At 52.2% G+C, this 15,578-nt stretch overlaps 2 protein-coding genes across 6 annotated transcripts in view; one reads left to right on the top strand and one right to left on the bottom strand.

Moving 5' to 3' along the window:
* Hdac7 (histone deacetylase 7) overlaps positions 1–5,343 on the top strand; it is a 35,404-nt gene extending 30,061 nt beyond the window's left edge. For all 5 annotated transcript variants that reach the window (XM_057792749.1, XM_057792748.1, XM_057792746.1 and 2 more), the window contains 6 exons: positions 146–243; positions 1,192–1,310; positions 1,909–2,042; positions 2,237–2,321; positions 4,023–4,158; positions 4,255–5,343. In XM_057792749.1, coding sequence (XP_057648732.1) covers positions 146–243; positions 1,192–1,310; positions 1,909–2,042; positions 2,237–2,321; positions 4,023–4,158; positions 4,255–4,300 — 618 coding nt within the window. In that variant the 3' untranslated portion in view covers positions 4,301–5,343. The remainder of the gene's footprint in view (positions 1–145; positions 244–1,191; positions 1,311–1,908; positions 2,043–2,236; positions 2,322–4,022; positions 4,159–4,254) is intronic.
* Slc48a1 (solute carrier family 48 member 1) lies at positions 5,325–14,556 on the bottom strand. Its single transcript, XM_057792750.1, has 3 exons — positions 14,288–14,556; positions 7,962–8,129; positions 5,325–7,317 (listed from the first exon to the last, which is right to left on the bottom strand). The coding sequence occupies exons 1-3, from the start codon at positions 14,421–14,423 to the stop codon at positions 7,181–7,183; spliced, it is 441 nt and encodes a 146-aa protein (XP_057648733.1). The 5' UTR covers positions 14,424–14,556; the 3' UTR covers positions 5,325–7,180.
* Positions 14,557–15,578: the final 1,022 nt, after the last annotated feature.

Genomic DNA, 15,578 nt, shown 5'->3' with positions numbered 1-15,578 from the left:
CCTGGATCCTTTCTGCCCCTGTCTTGTGTGGTTCTGAGCAGTGGCTTATCCTTTCTGAGCCTCAGCTCCCCTGTGTGGAACTGAAGAACCTGGATGAGCTTGGGACTCTGTTCTTCTCACGTCTTCCTTGCGGCTTGTTTTCCAGGTGGGGACTGGCAATGGTGAAGGCTTCAATGTCAACGTGGCTTGGGCTGGGGGCTTGGATCCACCCATGGGGGATCCTGAGTACCTCGCTGCCTTCAGGTAAGCACTCTGGGGTCTAGAGGAAGTCAGTCCTGCAAGACTGTCTCTCCTCCCTTTCCCACAGCCCTCGGTTAGAAGTGACCAGTTGTCAATCTGCTCACATTTGGTTACGAGACAGTGTAAGCCAGCTCCAATAAGGAAATAGGACACACACAAGAATGAGAAAGGCAGAGCCACACATCTGGAGAGATTTGGGTAGAACAAAGCTGCCACATTTAGTCAAAGACTGCCTGGAGGTGGTGGGGTCTCTGGCGAGAGTAGAAACTTGGTGTCCTTAAGTGCTGTCCGCATGGAGGGATGGCTTTACTTTAGAAAACTGGTCTTAAAAGAGCTATGGACTCTTGTAAGGGGTCCTTGTCTCATTCATTCCAGGCCCCTATGTCTGTTTCTAGGGAAACTGGAACTCTACATTAAGCCTGGAAGTCCTTTTCTGGAGGTTCTCCCATGAGAATTAATTCTTCAGGCACCCTGAGTGGGACTCCCTGGTGTCTGTGCCGAGCTAAATGTCTAAATGGATACCAGCCTTGGGTTGGGGCATTAGGGGCAGGCAGGGGGAAGAGGATGAAGAATGGAGCTTGGCAGCCCAGGACTTCAGGTCTGGTCACCCTGGTGCACTCTTAAGGGGCAAGTTGCCCAGGTCAGCTCTAAACATAGTGTGCTCAACTATAGCCAGAGTCCCTGAGGCTTAGTGACCAGAGCGAACCACACACCAAGCGTGCACACACACACTTCTCTCATCCTGTCATAGGATCTTTGTCTCCATTCTGCCCCTTGCTGGTTAAAGTCTCTGTATGGCTGAGTTCTGAGGCTGGTGGACCAGAGCCACAGCCAGGGTGAAGGAGATCGGGGCATCCCATTAGGATAGGTGCCCTCAGTGAAGTTGGCAGGAGGAGCGAGGATAGGCTGTGCTGGGCCCCGGGTGGATAACGCCTCTCCTTTCAAATTCAGGATAGTGGTGATGCCCATTGCCCGAGAGTTTGCTCCAGACCTGGTCCTGGTGTCCGCTGGATTTGATGCTGCCGAGGGTCACCCAGCCCCGCTGGGTGGCTACCATGTTTCTGCCAAATGTAAGGGGGCCCTAGCTATGGGGAAGAAGTGGGGAGTAAGAACAGGCTGTGTGGAGACAGGAATGCACCTGCCAGAATGAAAAGGTAGGAAGCAATGGCCACAGTCCAGGGCCATGTGTAAGGTCAGGAGCAGGGCTGCAGGCCCTGGAATTCCCTGGGTTCTCCCAGTCTAGCATAGCACAGCCTACTTCCCAGGACCAGGCCCCTGGAGACTTAGGTCTGCCAGATGGAAGGCCAGTTGTAGAAGCCAGGCTTCCAGGCTGGGCCATCGGCTGCTTCAGCGGAAGTTCGAAGAGCAGCACTCTCAGAACAGAATGTCAGTGCCGTCCACTATGCCACGGGGCCTGGGAACAAAGAGCTGGTGACCCAATGAGAGACTCGATGCTGGGATTCAAGTCTCAGCCCTGCCACCTGCTGGTTGAGGGGGCTTGTATAGAAGACGCTTGACTTTTCAGAGCTTGGAGTGAAGCATAGAGATGGGGTTTTCATCTTTAACACACTGTCTACGAAGGAGGAAGCAAGCAGGGAAATGACAGTGTAGGGAATGGGGCTCCCTCTTCTCTCGCCCTCTACAGTTTCTTCCACCTCAACCATGTAGGTTTTGGGTACATGACACAGCAGCTGATGAACTTGGCAGGAGGTGCGGTGGTGTTGGCCTTAGAGGGTGGTCATGACCTCACAGCCATCTGTGACGCCTCTGAGGCCTGTGTGGCTGCTCTTCTGGGCAACAAGGTAAGCTCGGCCCCCAGCTATCTATACTTCCCTGGGGCAGGTGTGCCTGGCTCTCACAGTTTAGGACAAAGAGTAGGTAAATAAGAGGGGAAGGGGTGGGGCTGAAACAACCTTCTTGGGTTAGGTCTAGGGCCAGCAGCTCATGCCTGTTCATGCAGGCCAAGCACGGGGTCCCTGATGGAATGTTTCTGTAGGTGGATCCCCTTTCAGAAGAAGGCTGGAAACAGAAGCCCAACCTCAATGCCCTCCGCTCTCTGGAAGCTGTGATCAGGGTGCACAGTGAGTTTTGACCTGGGATACTTGCTGGGTCCAAACCTGGGAATGCCTCCAGGGTTCACCATCCCACTGGCAAAGTCTCAGAGACCCAGTGCCCGCCAGGCCAGAGGCATACTGACGGTCTCAAATAGGGTTCCCGGGAACCACGCCAGGAGTAATAGTGGCCATATCCCCATGAGTGGGTGACCTCTTAGTCCTCCAGTTTTGACCCAGCATGGACACAACAGTGGCTTCCTTATGGTTGAGACTGGCCTTCCATCTCTGGCTATAATCTTGGGCCAGGGGCCAGGCTGACAACAACACTCAGGCCTTGTTTGTATAAAGGCTTGGCTTAGCCTCCTCGGTACTGGTCCCAGTGACTGGAGAGCTGTGGGGAAGGCCGACCTGGGTCTCAGAATATAACCATATTGAAGAGCTCACATTTGGAAAACATGTTAAAGATTCAACTTCAACTAGGTTCAGCACTTTCTGTGAAGGCCCCGGATCTCCATTGGTATACAAAGATAAATAGATTTCCCCTTATCTGGGGCTTGGTTGGGGGAATAGACATAGGTCCACAGCATAGCTGCCTGTGGACCCTCTCATGGGCCAGGTTCTGCACTGAGCTGGGCCATGCCCATCACTGTCTCAGAACGGCAGGATGCTGAGTGTTCCGTGGACCAGAGCAGGTGTGGAGATGCTTGCCCTGGCTATGTACCGCGATTGTCTTACCTCCTGCTAATCGCCCCGCCCCCCTTCAGTACTGGTGATTGAACCCAGGGTCTTGCATGTGCTAGGCTCTAACTGTACTGCTAAATAACCAAGCTCTTGGGTCATTAAGTTTTACAGGGTCTCACTAAGTAGCCCAGGCTACCTTCCAGCGTGTGTGTGACCCTCCTACCTCAGCCTCTGTCTGCTGAAATGACAGGAATTTACTACCATGCCTGGCTTCCTAGGGGTAGGCTGAGCACTATGGAGGTCACATGAGGGGGACCCTGTTGCTCTAGGAAGCCAAGGCACAGGTATATGTGAGCAAATCTTGTCATAAACCTGATGTAGGGTTAAGTGGATCCTCCTACTGCTTTTAGAATCCGCACATCTATGGAGTGGTCTTTATTTTTGATTTTTTGAGACAGGGTCTATATAACCCCTGGCTCTCCTGGAACTCATTATGTAGACTAGGCTGGCCTTGAACTCGGTGATCCAACTGCCTCAGTGTTCTGAATGCTAGGATTAAAGGTGTCTAGTTTATTTTTAATTTTTTTTATGTGTATGGGTATTTTGTCTGCATGTACGGCTGTACACCATGTATGTGAGCATACAATGCCCTTATAGGTCAGAAGAGGGCATCAGAATCCCTGGAACCCAAGTTTCAGATTGTTGTATGCTGAGAATCAAAGCCAGGTCCTCTGGAAGAGCAACCAGTGCTCTTAACTGCTGATCTATCTCGCTAGCCCTCTAGGGTGGAATTTTAGCCAAGAAGGATGGGAGAGGGGTTTGGTTATCTGTGAAGATGTCCTTATAGCCACATTGAATCTGCTCAGTTACCCAGGGCGGTATGGAAGGGGTAAGTTGGGAGGTGAGGGCAGGAAGGGGCACTCACCTCAAGCTGATGACATGACCACTATTCTTGGGCTCTGGACCTGTGTCCCTAGCCATGGGATCAGTCTAGGATATAGCTCAAACAGCTTGTCTTTCCCTTATTGACCCAGCTACTTGTCCTAGGGAAATACTGGGGCTGCATGCAACGGTTGGCCTCCTGTCCAGACTCTTGGCTGCCCAGAGTACCAGGGGCTGATGCAGAAGTGGAAGCCGTGACTGCGCTGGCATCCCTCTCTGTGGGCATCCTGGCTGAAGACAGGTACTCCCAGACCCCCTAATCCTAGGCCCATGCCTTCGAATCCCCTTGGATCCTCCCAACTGACTTTCTAACACCCTGCCCTTGTCCCCCTCCCAGGCCCTCAGAGCAGCTGGTGGAAGAGGAAGAACCTATGAATCTCTAGGGCTTCAGAGCAGATCACCTGCCCTTCAGACGTCTCCTCACCTCTGCTGTCAGCCCTGTTCCTGGGTCTGCAGAGATCCTCTGGGCAGGTAGTCAGTTCCAGAGCACAGCTACCCTGACAGCTACCCCAGGGAACTGAGAAGGCCACTGGGTCTGGGATGGGGACCAGGAAGGATCCTGGGAGGAGGCAGGCTGGGCACTAGGGCCCAGCTGGGCTCTTGCAGAATGGACCCAGTGCCCTAGCTGTGGCCTCCAGCCCTCAGGACTGCACAGCGGAGGACTGGTTCAGGGGGACCCATAACTACCACTATTCTTAACTCCGAAGGCCCCAGATTTTGCACACCACCCCAGGCTCCATACAGAAATGTGAACTTGGCCTCAGCCAGGGTGGCCCTTCCCAGGTTCTGAAGAGCTAGGGGAGTAGGAGGAGCCAAGGGGTCCCCTATTCTGAGGACAGGAGAGTTCCTCTCACCTGCTTCCTCAGTTGTCTTTTGGCCGCCCCGGGCTCTCAGAGTCACTCTGAGCTGCTCTCTCTGTGAGTGGTCGCCAGCAAGCCTCCCATCTGGTCACTGCCCTGCCAGAGGCCACCCTATGTGGACCATCTCAGTGCCTTGGTGCAGCAGACAGGTGCTGAGTCCTGTGCTTCCTGACCCAATGGTGCCAAACCTTCATCTCCCCTAAGAAGCACAACACAAGCCCAGGGATGCCTGGTCACTGCCCCCAGAATGAGCCTGCCTTCTGTTTCTGGGGTTCCCCCACCTCGATTATGACTGCTGCCCCACACAGGACTAGCTTGGCTGAGGGGAGATAAGGTGGGAGAATAGACAGACATGGGGGAGGGGAGGCCACCCCAGAAGTCTTCAAGACTTTTGAGGTCAGGCCTGGGGCCAAGAAAGTGTTTGTGTGTATGCGTGCGTGCGTGCGTGAAGAGTGTGTGTGTGTGTGTCTTCCCCAAGACCTGCCATACCTTGTGTATGTATGCATGTTTTTGTAAAAAAGAAAAAAAAAAGGAAAAAAAACCTGAACAATAAATGTTTTATTTGCTTTAAAGTCCTGTGAGCACGCCTCTCGGATGTTAGTGAGAGATCATCAGTGCAGGGGGTGTGTATCCGGCACCCCGCGATGGGCTAAGAAAGGGGGCAAGTGTGGGCCGAACTCAGGCCTCCGGTCCTTTGCCCTTCCATAGCTGCCACATGCAGGAAGGGCCCACTGCAGACACAGCTTACCAACCCAGGTGAAAAGGGCAATGACCCTGGGCTGAGCCCTACACATTGGGCCCTGTGGGATACGGGGACAAGTTCTCAGACTCAAGTTGCCAAGACACCCCAAAAGATCTTGACGCAAACACACCTGGGCTTAAGTCCTAGCTGGGACTCAGTTGAGTTGCTGCTGCCTCCTGTATCCTTCAGTGAAAGGTTCTAGATGTGGACATAGTTTCTGGCTCCTTCCTGCTTTAAAGCACCATGATATCGTGAGCATTACTGTAAGGTAAAAAGGATGGGCAAGGCAACAGGCCAGAAAAAGTGTGCCCAGCATAAGCAGAGGGGTTCAAAGTCTGCCCAGCCTGGTCACCATATACCTTGGAGCCCCGAGCAGTCTGGGCTTAGGAGAAGAAAAAAAATCCCTTTCTCCGGGCTAAGGGGTGGAGATGGGATTGCAGGGGATGCTGGGACTGTGGGCCTCCTAGTTACATAGGGCAGGGCTGGGAGAGGAAAGGAGGTCTGAGTTAGTGGTCTCATGCCAAGAGGGCAGGCTACCCACTAGCCCAGAGCCTATCTTAAATAATCAGATAGGTAGAGCCCCCTCCTTGCCCACTCTTACAGTCCCCTCTCAAGAGCCCCCCACAAAGAAACACCCTGAGGCTGATAAAACGGCCGCTGTATTTCTGCTACTGTGACAGTGACACAGGTAAGTCAGAGAGCAAGGGGCAGAACCCTGGTGGAAGAGTGGACGTGCAAAATGGCAACCTAACATAAAAGATATGTAGCAGCCCCGGCCCTGCCTCTCTGCTTAGGTAAGGCCTTGACCTGTGTCCATTCAGCAGAGAGGAGATAAAGAAGATCAATGGGGAGAAGGTCCTCATGGCTGGGTGTGTCTTGTGCAGTGAGGGGCAGGTGAAGAGCAAGGTTGGAGCCTCAGGAGTACAGAAGGAGAGCCCTCTGGCTCCCACCAGCTTGTCCCTCTCCCGAAGCCCTTCTAGGTGCAGGGGGTGTGTCTCCTGTGGTCCTCAGGTCTAGCCGCATCCGAGGAGTCCGGCTCTGGTAATCTGTGGTCATGTGCGCATGTGTGACACATAGGAATGGCTGGCTGGCTCTAGCACCCTCATGGGAAACAAACTCTGGATGGGAAGGTAGGAGGAGAGACACTGGACTCTGTTCAGCTTTGCAGCTTGGGGGAAAAGCCAATTGTCACTTCCCCAGGGACTGGTGAGTTCAGATACCTGACCCTTGAGGACAACAGGATGGAGGTGTTGGGATGGGATTTGGAGATCTCGATTAGAGATTCCTTATTTGATCAAACTTTTCCAAATGCTTCCCCCCACCCCCATGGCTTTCATGAAGTCTGGGGCAGCAAGGACGCCTGTCCCTAACCCTGCCACTAGTCATGTGTTCAGACCCTACCCCTTGACACCTTGAGTTCATTATCATGACCCTACTTACAAAGATTCCTCAGAGTACTAAGAAAATAGATCCATTTGGAAGGCTGATGGGCAGGTTGGCAGTACCCTTCCAACAGTTCCTGGGCAACTGAACTGGCCCCAGCTGTATATGCTCTGCCACAGTTCTGGAGTCCCCAGGGTCTGGGGCAGGCTCCCATGCTGACTCAGAAGTTGAGTACAGGTCCTGAGGGCCCCCAGGCTGGAGTGACCTCATTCTCTGGGTCAGAAATCACTGAGAATGCTGATATCAGCGAAGTCAGCCCGGTAGCGGTGGGCGTAGAGGCTGAGCAGGAAGGCCCACTTGAAGGAGATGAAGCTCCAGACACAGGAGAGGTAGTAGCTGGTTGGGTCTTTGAAACCTGCAGGGGAGAGGAACCAATGATAACTTGAGAGATCTACCCAAAACACCAGCAGCAGCCAAGACTAGAACTGCCCCCCACCTCCTTCCCACTCTACATCCTTATAGCCTCTGGGCCTTGAACCAGTGCTATTGAAGACTGGTGTGTGGAGCTTGTTTAGAGCGTTCCTGCATTGTGTAGTCAGAAAGCTGAGGCGTGAGAGGAGGTCAGAGTTAGCCAGCAGGTCCATGACATCCACTCCCCTTTTGTGACACACAGGCCACTGCCAACCTGCATCAAACAGGGATGGCCTCTGGCAACTTCTTACTAGGGCCACCAGGGGGTGCTGCCCTCCTGGAGCTAGGCAGAGACTAAAGGACTCCAGCAACTCTGGGGTGGGAGGTATTCAGGTGGGCCAGCCAGCCTTGTCAAATACTTCATACCAGTCTGGAATCCTCCTGCCCCTGAGGAGGTAGGGGCTCTCATTCTCCCCACTTTAACAGTAAGAAAGCTGGACAGGGGAAGCCAAGTGACCCATTCAGTCCCTGTATCCATTCGGAATCACACTTGTAGAAACTGGACAGGAGACCCAGGCAGGGTATATTCCCAGGTTGTTCTCTACCCCCAAGTCATCTCCCTTCCTCCTTTCCCTGGACCATCCTCACTCTGGTGCTGGGTAATGGCCAATGTCAGGAAGGTGCAGAAGGCAGAGATGGAGACGGCCGAGAAGAGAACACCCACGAAGAAGAAGCCGCGCAGCCCTTTGAGCCAGGTCCTCCAGTAATCCTGCAGGTACATCACATGAGTCACCAAGACCCACAGTGCCAGGACACCTGCGGGGACAGACTCGGTCAGCAGGACCCAGGCACCTGCCTGTCATATTGCAGCTCCCTCTTGCTTGGCCTCTAGCCCGGTGGCACTGATACTGGGACCCGTATGTCCACCAGGCCAGATCTATTCGGACCGTGATGCAGAGAAGACTGGTCCTTACGGCAATGATATGATGTCTATGGGATGTGATGTTACTACTAGAACAAGGAAGCACAGGACTTAAGCTGCCTTCCAGAAAGTCAGGCATTAAAGAGGTTCGTGGACAACAAAACCATGCCGCTCTTTGTCATTTTTACTTTTGTCAACCCCTTCTTTTCCTCATTTCCCCCTTCTCCTCCTCTTCTACTTCTTCTGAGGGGGACAAGGTCCTTTTTTTCTTTTCCTTTTGGTTTTTTGAGACAGGGTTTCAGAGATCCACCTGCGTCTGTCTCCTGAGTGCTGGGATTAAAGGTGTGCACCACCATAAGGCTGAGACAAAGTCCTATATAGCCCAGGCTAGCCTTGAATTTGTGATCCTTCTGCCTCAGCCTCCCAAGTGCCAGGATAACAAGCATGCACCACCACATTCAGCTTGGAAATATTATATTAGCTGGGCAGTGGTGGTGCATGCCTTTAACCTCAGCACTTGGGAGGCAGAGGCACACGAATATCTGAGTTCGAAGCCAGCCTGGTCTACAGAATGAGTTTCAGGACAGCGAGGGAGGGCTACACAGAGAAACCAGGGCTACACAGGGGTCTCAAAAAACCCAAATAACGAAACAAAAGGTTAAACACATGAGTAATTTACATATTCATATAAACCAAAATAAATTAATAAAATGCTTAAAAGGTTCTCGGTTTTAGTTTCTCATATGGCGCATGCCTATAGGTAGAATCTACCCAGAGTTTACTTGGTGTTCACTCTGAAAACTTTACATTTAAGGCTCCTGAAATGAGACTTCCTGACGCCTATCCAAAGGCATAGACATGGAGAAGTATGCCCCATCCCGCACTCCTCCTCTGCTGATCCTCTGGGTCCTGAAGCCTGCAGCTTAACTCTTGGGCAGCAGGGCTCTTCGCAACTCTACACTGGCCTTGCAGAAAAAGAAAGCCTTGTCATGAGGCCCCCAAGGCCACCCAGCACCCATGTGCCCTACTTGCTTTGGACTAGGCCTGATGCCATCCCTCCAGGCTGAGGCAAAGGGCAGGCTACCATCCTAGACCCTTCTGAGTTTGGTGGGCAACTCTCCTATGATACTCTCAGTCAATACAACAGAACACAATACAACCCTCAGTACCAGGCAGTGCCTGCTGGTACAGAAAAAGAATGAAACAAATACCAATTCCGCTGGCAAGGACGCAGAGCAGGGCTGTGAAGCCAGGAAAGGGATGAAAGACAGGAGAGATGGCCAGCTGTAAGCTCTCAGTACAGCCATGGGGCGCAGGCAGGCCCCTCAGGCTGCCAGCATCTAGAAGGTGGGAGCCCTTTCAAATCATCAGCTGCATTATAGCACAAGTGCTGTGACCTCTCACAGGGACAGACATCTGACTGGGAAGGAGGTCGAAGGGACAGAGGGAGGCAAAGGGACAAAGGGAGGCAAAGGGACTCTGACTCTTCGACAGCCACCACGCATTCATCTCTTAGGCTGGGTAATGAGAGCAAGTGTTCGTTAAATTGTTCCTCCTCTTGGCGTGCCTAAAATGCTTTATACTTTTTACATATATTTTTTTTTTTTTTTTTGGATTTTTGAGACAGGGTTTCTCCGTAGCTTTTTTGGTTCCTGTCCTGGAACTAGCTCTTGTAGACCAGGCTGGCCTCGAACTCACAGAGATCCGCCTGCCTCTGCCTCCCGAGTGCTGGGATTAAAGGCGTGCGCCACCACCACCCGGCTGCTTTATATTTTTTAAAGTTATAAGACATAGGCTTGGGGCGGCAAGCAGAGGAATCTGGCTATCATGGGACTATGGTGACCGTCTTAATTATCACAATCAGGGCAAAAACTAAACCGGGAGAGTACAAACCAGGAGACTTCGGGCCAGGCACTGTTATGCTGCCAAATGTAAAAATGGTTGAGCCCTGTGGTCCTGCAGCCTGGCTAAGCAGGGAAAGCTGGACTCCTCCCTGTGTGCACATGAGCCCACTAACCTATCTCGCCCTGCTTACCCCTCCCCCAACCCCGCCAAGCTGACACCCATCCCCTTCACTCCCATTCTTTCAGTTCAGCCCGATGTGGCCTTCAGTCTTCCTCCTTGGAATGGGTTCCCATAACTCCTAGGCTCTGTGTGGATAGAAACAAACATGCTCCCATCTCTCTGTCTTGGCAGGAAGCTCCAGCGGGCCAGAGGAAGCCAGAATACTAATCTCTGCCTTTTGTGGTCCGGATTTTATCCCAGCAACCTCCACGCCAGTCTCCCCACTCCTTCTGAAGTTTTCACCTGCAGGGAGTTGGTTGGATTCTCTATAGGGGCGCTGAGGATTAAAGCCCAGGGCACAGAGCATAGTGTTTGCTCTACCACAGTGAGCTCCACCCCAACGACTTGCATGTGGTTTCTTAAACAGCCCCAAGAGATGAAGCCTTTGTCACTGAGTATTTCGGGGACAGACCAGATCCTTTCAGTGGCTTGTCCTCCCTTCTCTTCTCACGAAAGGAGATGCAATAACTGAGTTCTACAATCCCTTCCCACTTGAAGATTCTACAAGTGAGCTTAAAGTAGAAAAAGAAGGTCAAAGCAATTCCTGTGACTCAGCAATGTCTGGTTAGAAAACGCTGAACTAGGAAGTGTATAGACGTCATCTCAGACCACCAGCGTGACCCAGGGGTTCCCCCAAATGCTCGCCCCCACATCTGCTCACAAGCGTTGGGAACAAGAAGAGAAGGAAGCAGGTGGCTCGAAGTGTCCCAGGTGGTAGCTAAACCCTTCCTCCAAACCCAGCTCCAGGACTCATGCCAGTGAAACACACTCAGGAGGGAGGCCACTTCCCACCCTGGCCTCCTGGGAGAGATGCTTCCTCCGCAAGTGGTTACCAATGAAGAGTCCCTCCCCCGGCCCTTCCTATACTCCAGGAAAGCAACTATACCCTGTCTTGTTCTGTTCCCTTTCCTAGGATACTCAAGGGCTCCAGGATGCCTGGTCTATACAACTTGGAGCAGCATGGACCAATCCCCAGCCCCACCCGGCGGCAGGAGCAAGCACAGCCTCATCCTGGCTCCACTCTGCCACACTCCAGGGACAGGCCTGCCTAGCCTCTGGGTTTATAGGCCTGGCTAGGGAAAGCATCTCCAGATGCTGGGCTGGATAAGAGGCTTGGCGGCACCCAAGGACGCCTGTGGAATAAAACAGACACTGGTATGTGACTCTGAGGACACACTTTAGTCCTGTTGCCTAGCCCAGAGGACACAGAAGACCCAAGACACCAGAGCTCCTCTCTGTCAAAACTCAATTACAAAGAACATGGCGCTGCTTGGATGTGGGGTACGAATACCCTATTTTCCATGGTTTTCCAGACAGAAAAAGCATGTTAGCTAGGGCTCCCAGTGCAGAGTAAGGGGGTTCAATGAGGTCTCTCTGGTGAATCCACCCTTTTTTAGGTCACTGCCTTTTTGCAAAGTCACTTCCTCTCAGATTCCTGCAAGGATAAGGGTGTCCCCACCCCAAATGCTCATACATACCCTGTCCCAGAAGTCAGCATGCCCAATAGCCACAATTGACCAACTTGTACAAAACCCACTGGGATGGACCTCTGTGACTCAGCAATTTCTGGGCTGCAAAATGCTGAGTCAGTAGTGGAGTGCTTGCAAGTCAGAAGCCGGCTGACACTTCACCCCAAAAGAGGAAGAAGTATGGTCGGCCATGGACCCCTTCATTACAACCCACGCTGGGTGAGGAAAGAGTATGGCCTTGGCCTGACAACTCTTCGTCCACCAGCCACTACCACCAAGCAGTTTTGGCTCTTCCATGACGGTGGTTGCCAGAGGCCAGACTAGCTGGAAGATAAGCCTCTGCTCCAGCTAGCTGATGCCAAGTGCCTGTCTCTCAAGGCAGCTCCACAGATAGCCTGCTTCAGGTCAAGCAAGGCCATCAAGGTGAGAAAAGGCCATTAAAGAGAGAAAACGGGTGGGAGGGAGGCCCCGGTGGCTGCCTGGAGTGGGGGCTGGAACCTTCCCCTGCCCTTTAATAAACAGGTAGACGCAAAGCCTGAGAGAGTGGACAGCAGCACACGGCCCTGCAGACCTAGAGAAGTGGCATCTCCTCCAACTCCTAGAAGAGGAAGCCGAAGTCCAGCAGGCATTGCTGTGTCTCACACAGCTAGGTAGAGACCACCCGTACTTCCACAGGGCACTCTTAGCCAGTTGATCCCAGGAATGCCCTCCCTCCTCCCCGCAACCAAAGAGCTTATCTCCAGTCTCAGCATCCAGCCTAGGGCCCTGGCAGTGCCTTCCAAACCCAGGAGCAATAGAGCCAATAGGAAGTGTGGAGGAGGGCAGCCCGGAGAAAGGCCTTGTACACAAACCAGCCAACAGTGTTGGCTGTCCCCAGAAGGTCACAGGTGGCAGGCCTGGGCATCACACTGAACCTTTTTGGTGACCCCAGTGCCTTGCTTGGCATGGCTTCGGCTTAGGAGCCATGCATGCCCTCTGATAAAGGAGAAACACCCACAGTTCCCTTACCTCAGGATGGCACTCAGTGCATACAGGGGAAATGTGTGTTTTTTTGGTTTGGTTTTTGTTGTTGTTTTGTTTGTTTGGTTTTTGATTTTTGGTTTTGTTTTTCTGAGACAGGATTTCTCTGTGTGGCAATGGCTGTCCTGGGACTCACTCTGTAGACCAGGCTGTCCTTGAACTCAGAGATCCACCTGCCTCTGCCTCCCAAATGCCGGGATTAAAGAGGAGTACCAGCGCGCCTGGTGTGAATTAGTTATTTTTAGTTATCCCATTTATGGATTTTTTTGCCAAGGATTTTAGCCATGGAATAAGATCATTGTGTATTAAATTAAAATGTTATCCTTACCTATACTATTGTTTCATGCGGCTATTATACAATTGGCTTAATTCTTTTTCTTTTCTTTTCTTTTTTTTTTTTTAGACAGCATTTCTCAGTAGCTATGGAGCCAGTCATTAAATTCATTCTGTAGACCAGGCTGACCTCAATACACAGAAATCCACCTGCCTCTGCCTCCTGGGTGAGTGCTGGGATTAAAGGTGTGCGCCACCACCACCTGGTGGGTTAACTTTGTTAGCAGGAATTTTAATATCTTTAACAAGTGAGGCTGAATTTTTACAACTCTCAGGGATTCAAATCTCCATCTGAGTTCAGAACTTTGAACTCAGATGGACAGGCTTTCAAAGCTAGGCCATCTTGGAGCCCATCATGTGACTGTTGTAACCCAGGACAATTTACCTTAAGCCTGTATTTCTCTAACCGTAAAATGGGCACAATGATGCCTACTTCAGAGGATTAATATAAGGATTGAGTGAAATAAGGGAGTAGACTGCTTAACGCAGCACAATTTATTAAATTATGTTAATAAGTACAGGTAATATACTTGGCCTTCACACCAGTTCTGTGGCACAGAGGTTTAATGACATGACCAAAACTGCATGTCAGGTACAGAGCACTGCTAACACTGGGCCTTCGTCCCTGATGCCTCCTGTCCCCTCCTTGGGGGATTAGCAAATTCCCATTGAGGAACCTCAGCAGACGGACGTGGATGCAAAGGAAACGTCCAGTAACACTAGGTCCCACAGCACAGTCCTGGCCTCCACTGAGGACCTCTGGGGCTGGCTGATGGGCTTCCCCACGAACCCCCACTTGCTATAAGAGGCGCGGGAATCCCGCAGAAGCAGTGTATTTGTTGCAGGAGCGAGGGTGGCCAGGGAGTGGGCGCGCTGAGGACGCTGTAGTGTCCCTTGGGCAGAGGGTAGATCGGCAGGGTGCCGGGACGCGACAACTGTGCAAACGACGGAGTCCGGCAGTCGGCACCCTAGGTCGCGCCACGTTCAGAAGGCATCAGGTCCCAGAGGCCCGAGCAATGCCCAGGAACCCGGGCCTGCGCTGCCAGTGGCCTCTTCGGGGTAAACAACGCTCCCGCCCCGGAGACAGCGCCGCCCCAGCCGCCGTGCGCAGCAGCTGACAGCTCCACCCCACCCCACCCCTGCCGGCCCCGCGCCCCCCAGGATACCTGCGAGACCCCCCATTGCCGCAGTCCCGGGCTGTCGGTAGACCACCGTCCAGACGAAGAAGATGGAGAAGCCGGCCACCGAGCTGATGCCGGAGTAGGCGGCGCGGAGGCCGAGCTTCAGCCGGGACGGGGCCATGGGGCAGCAAGTGCGGCAGCGGAGGACCGCGCCGCCGCCGAGTCACAGGTGCAGGGCCCGAGCTGGAGCCCAAGCCCCAGCCCCAGCCCGAGCCCGAGCTTGAGCCGCCGGCGTCCCGCGCTCCGCCCCCAGCCCGTCCTTCTCCCCACCCCCACCCCCGGTGCCGTCAGCACAGCGCCCTCCTCGGCCGGAGGCCGCTCGCGACACAAGTTTGACCCGGCCACCGAGGCTTTGCAAAGGCGGGCGACCCCTAGTGGAAGGGCAGGGTCCTGGGCTCATCCCCAGACTCCACCTACCTAGCGAGTCCTCGGTGTACCTGGAAATCAGTCTTTACTCCAGGTAACTGCAATGGTTATTTTTTAAATTTTAAAATATCTTTGAATTTTCTGACGTATAGGTCTCTCTATGTAGCCTTAGCTGTATTGGCGTTCTCTATGTAGACCAGGCTTGGAACTTATAGAGACCCTCTTGCCTCTGCCTTCTGAGTTCCGGGATTAAATTTTGAATGGGAAACTCATCAGCATATAAATTTAAGATTAAAATTTCTAATTACAATCACAAAATATAGCTAGGTGTAGTGGCAAATGCCTTTAAACTGGCAGGGGCAGAGGCAGGGCAGAGGCGGGCAGATCGCTGTGAGTTTGAGGGCAACCAAAGCTAGACAATGAGATACGGTCACAAAACAAAAACAAAACAAAAAAAAAAAAAAAAAAAAAAAAAAACAAGGAAAAGCATAAATTAGGTATGATGGCCCACACATATAATCCTGGCACTTGGGAATTGACCAAGATAAGGACCTACGGCTAACAGGGAACGTCAAAACCGAAGCCAGAGTTGGTTTGCTTCTCTGGCTCCCCCCACACTAATTAAGTAAAATAAAAAAAATAGAAAAACCTAAAATAATACAATATACAACTAATATATTAATTCTTTCCATGAACCAGGTGGTGGTTAGCGCATGCCTTTAATCCCAGCACTCAAGAAGCAGAGGCAGGTGGATTTCTGTGAGTTGGAGGCCAGCCTGATCTATAGAATGAATTAGTACAGCCAGGGCTATACAGAGAAACCCTGTCTTGAAAAACAAAACAAAACCAAAAAATTCCTTCTACCCATATTCCTAACCAATGAATTCCTTCCCCCAAGAGTTATACAGAT

Source organism: Chionomys nivalis, chromosome 17 (genome assembly GCF_950005125.1).
Source record: "Chionomys nivalis chromosome 17, mChiNiv1.1, whole genome shotgun sequence".
Taxonomy (NCBI): Eukaryota; Metazoa; Chordata; class Mammalia; order Rodentia; family Cricetidae; genus Chionomys; species Chionomys nivalis.
The sequence above is the reverse complement of the archived record's forward strand: the minus strand, read 5'-3'. Positions and strand labels throughout refer to the sequence as shown.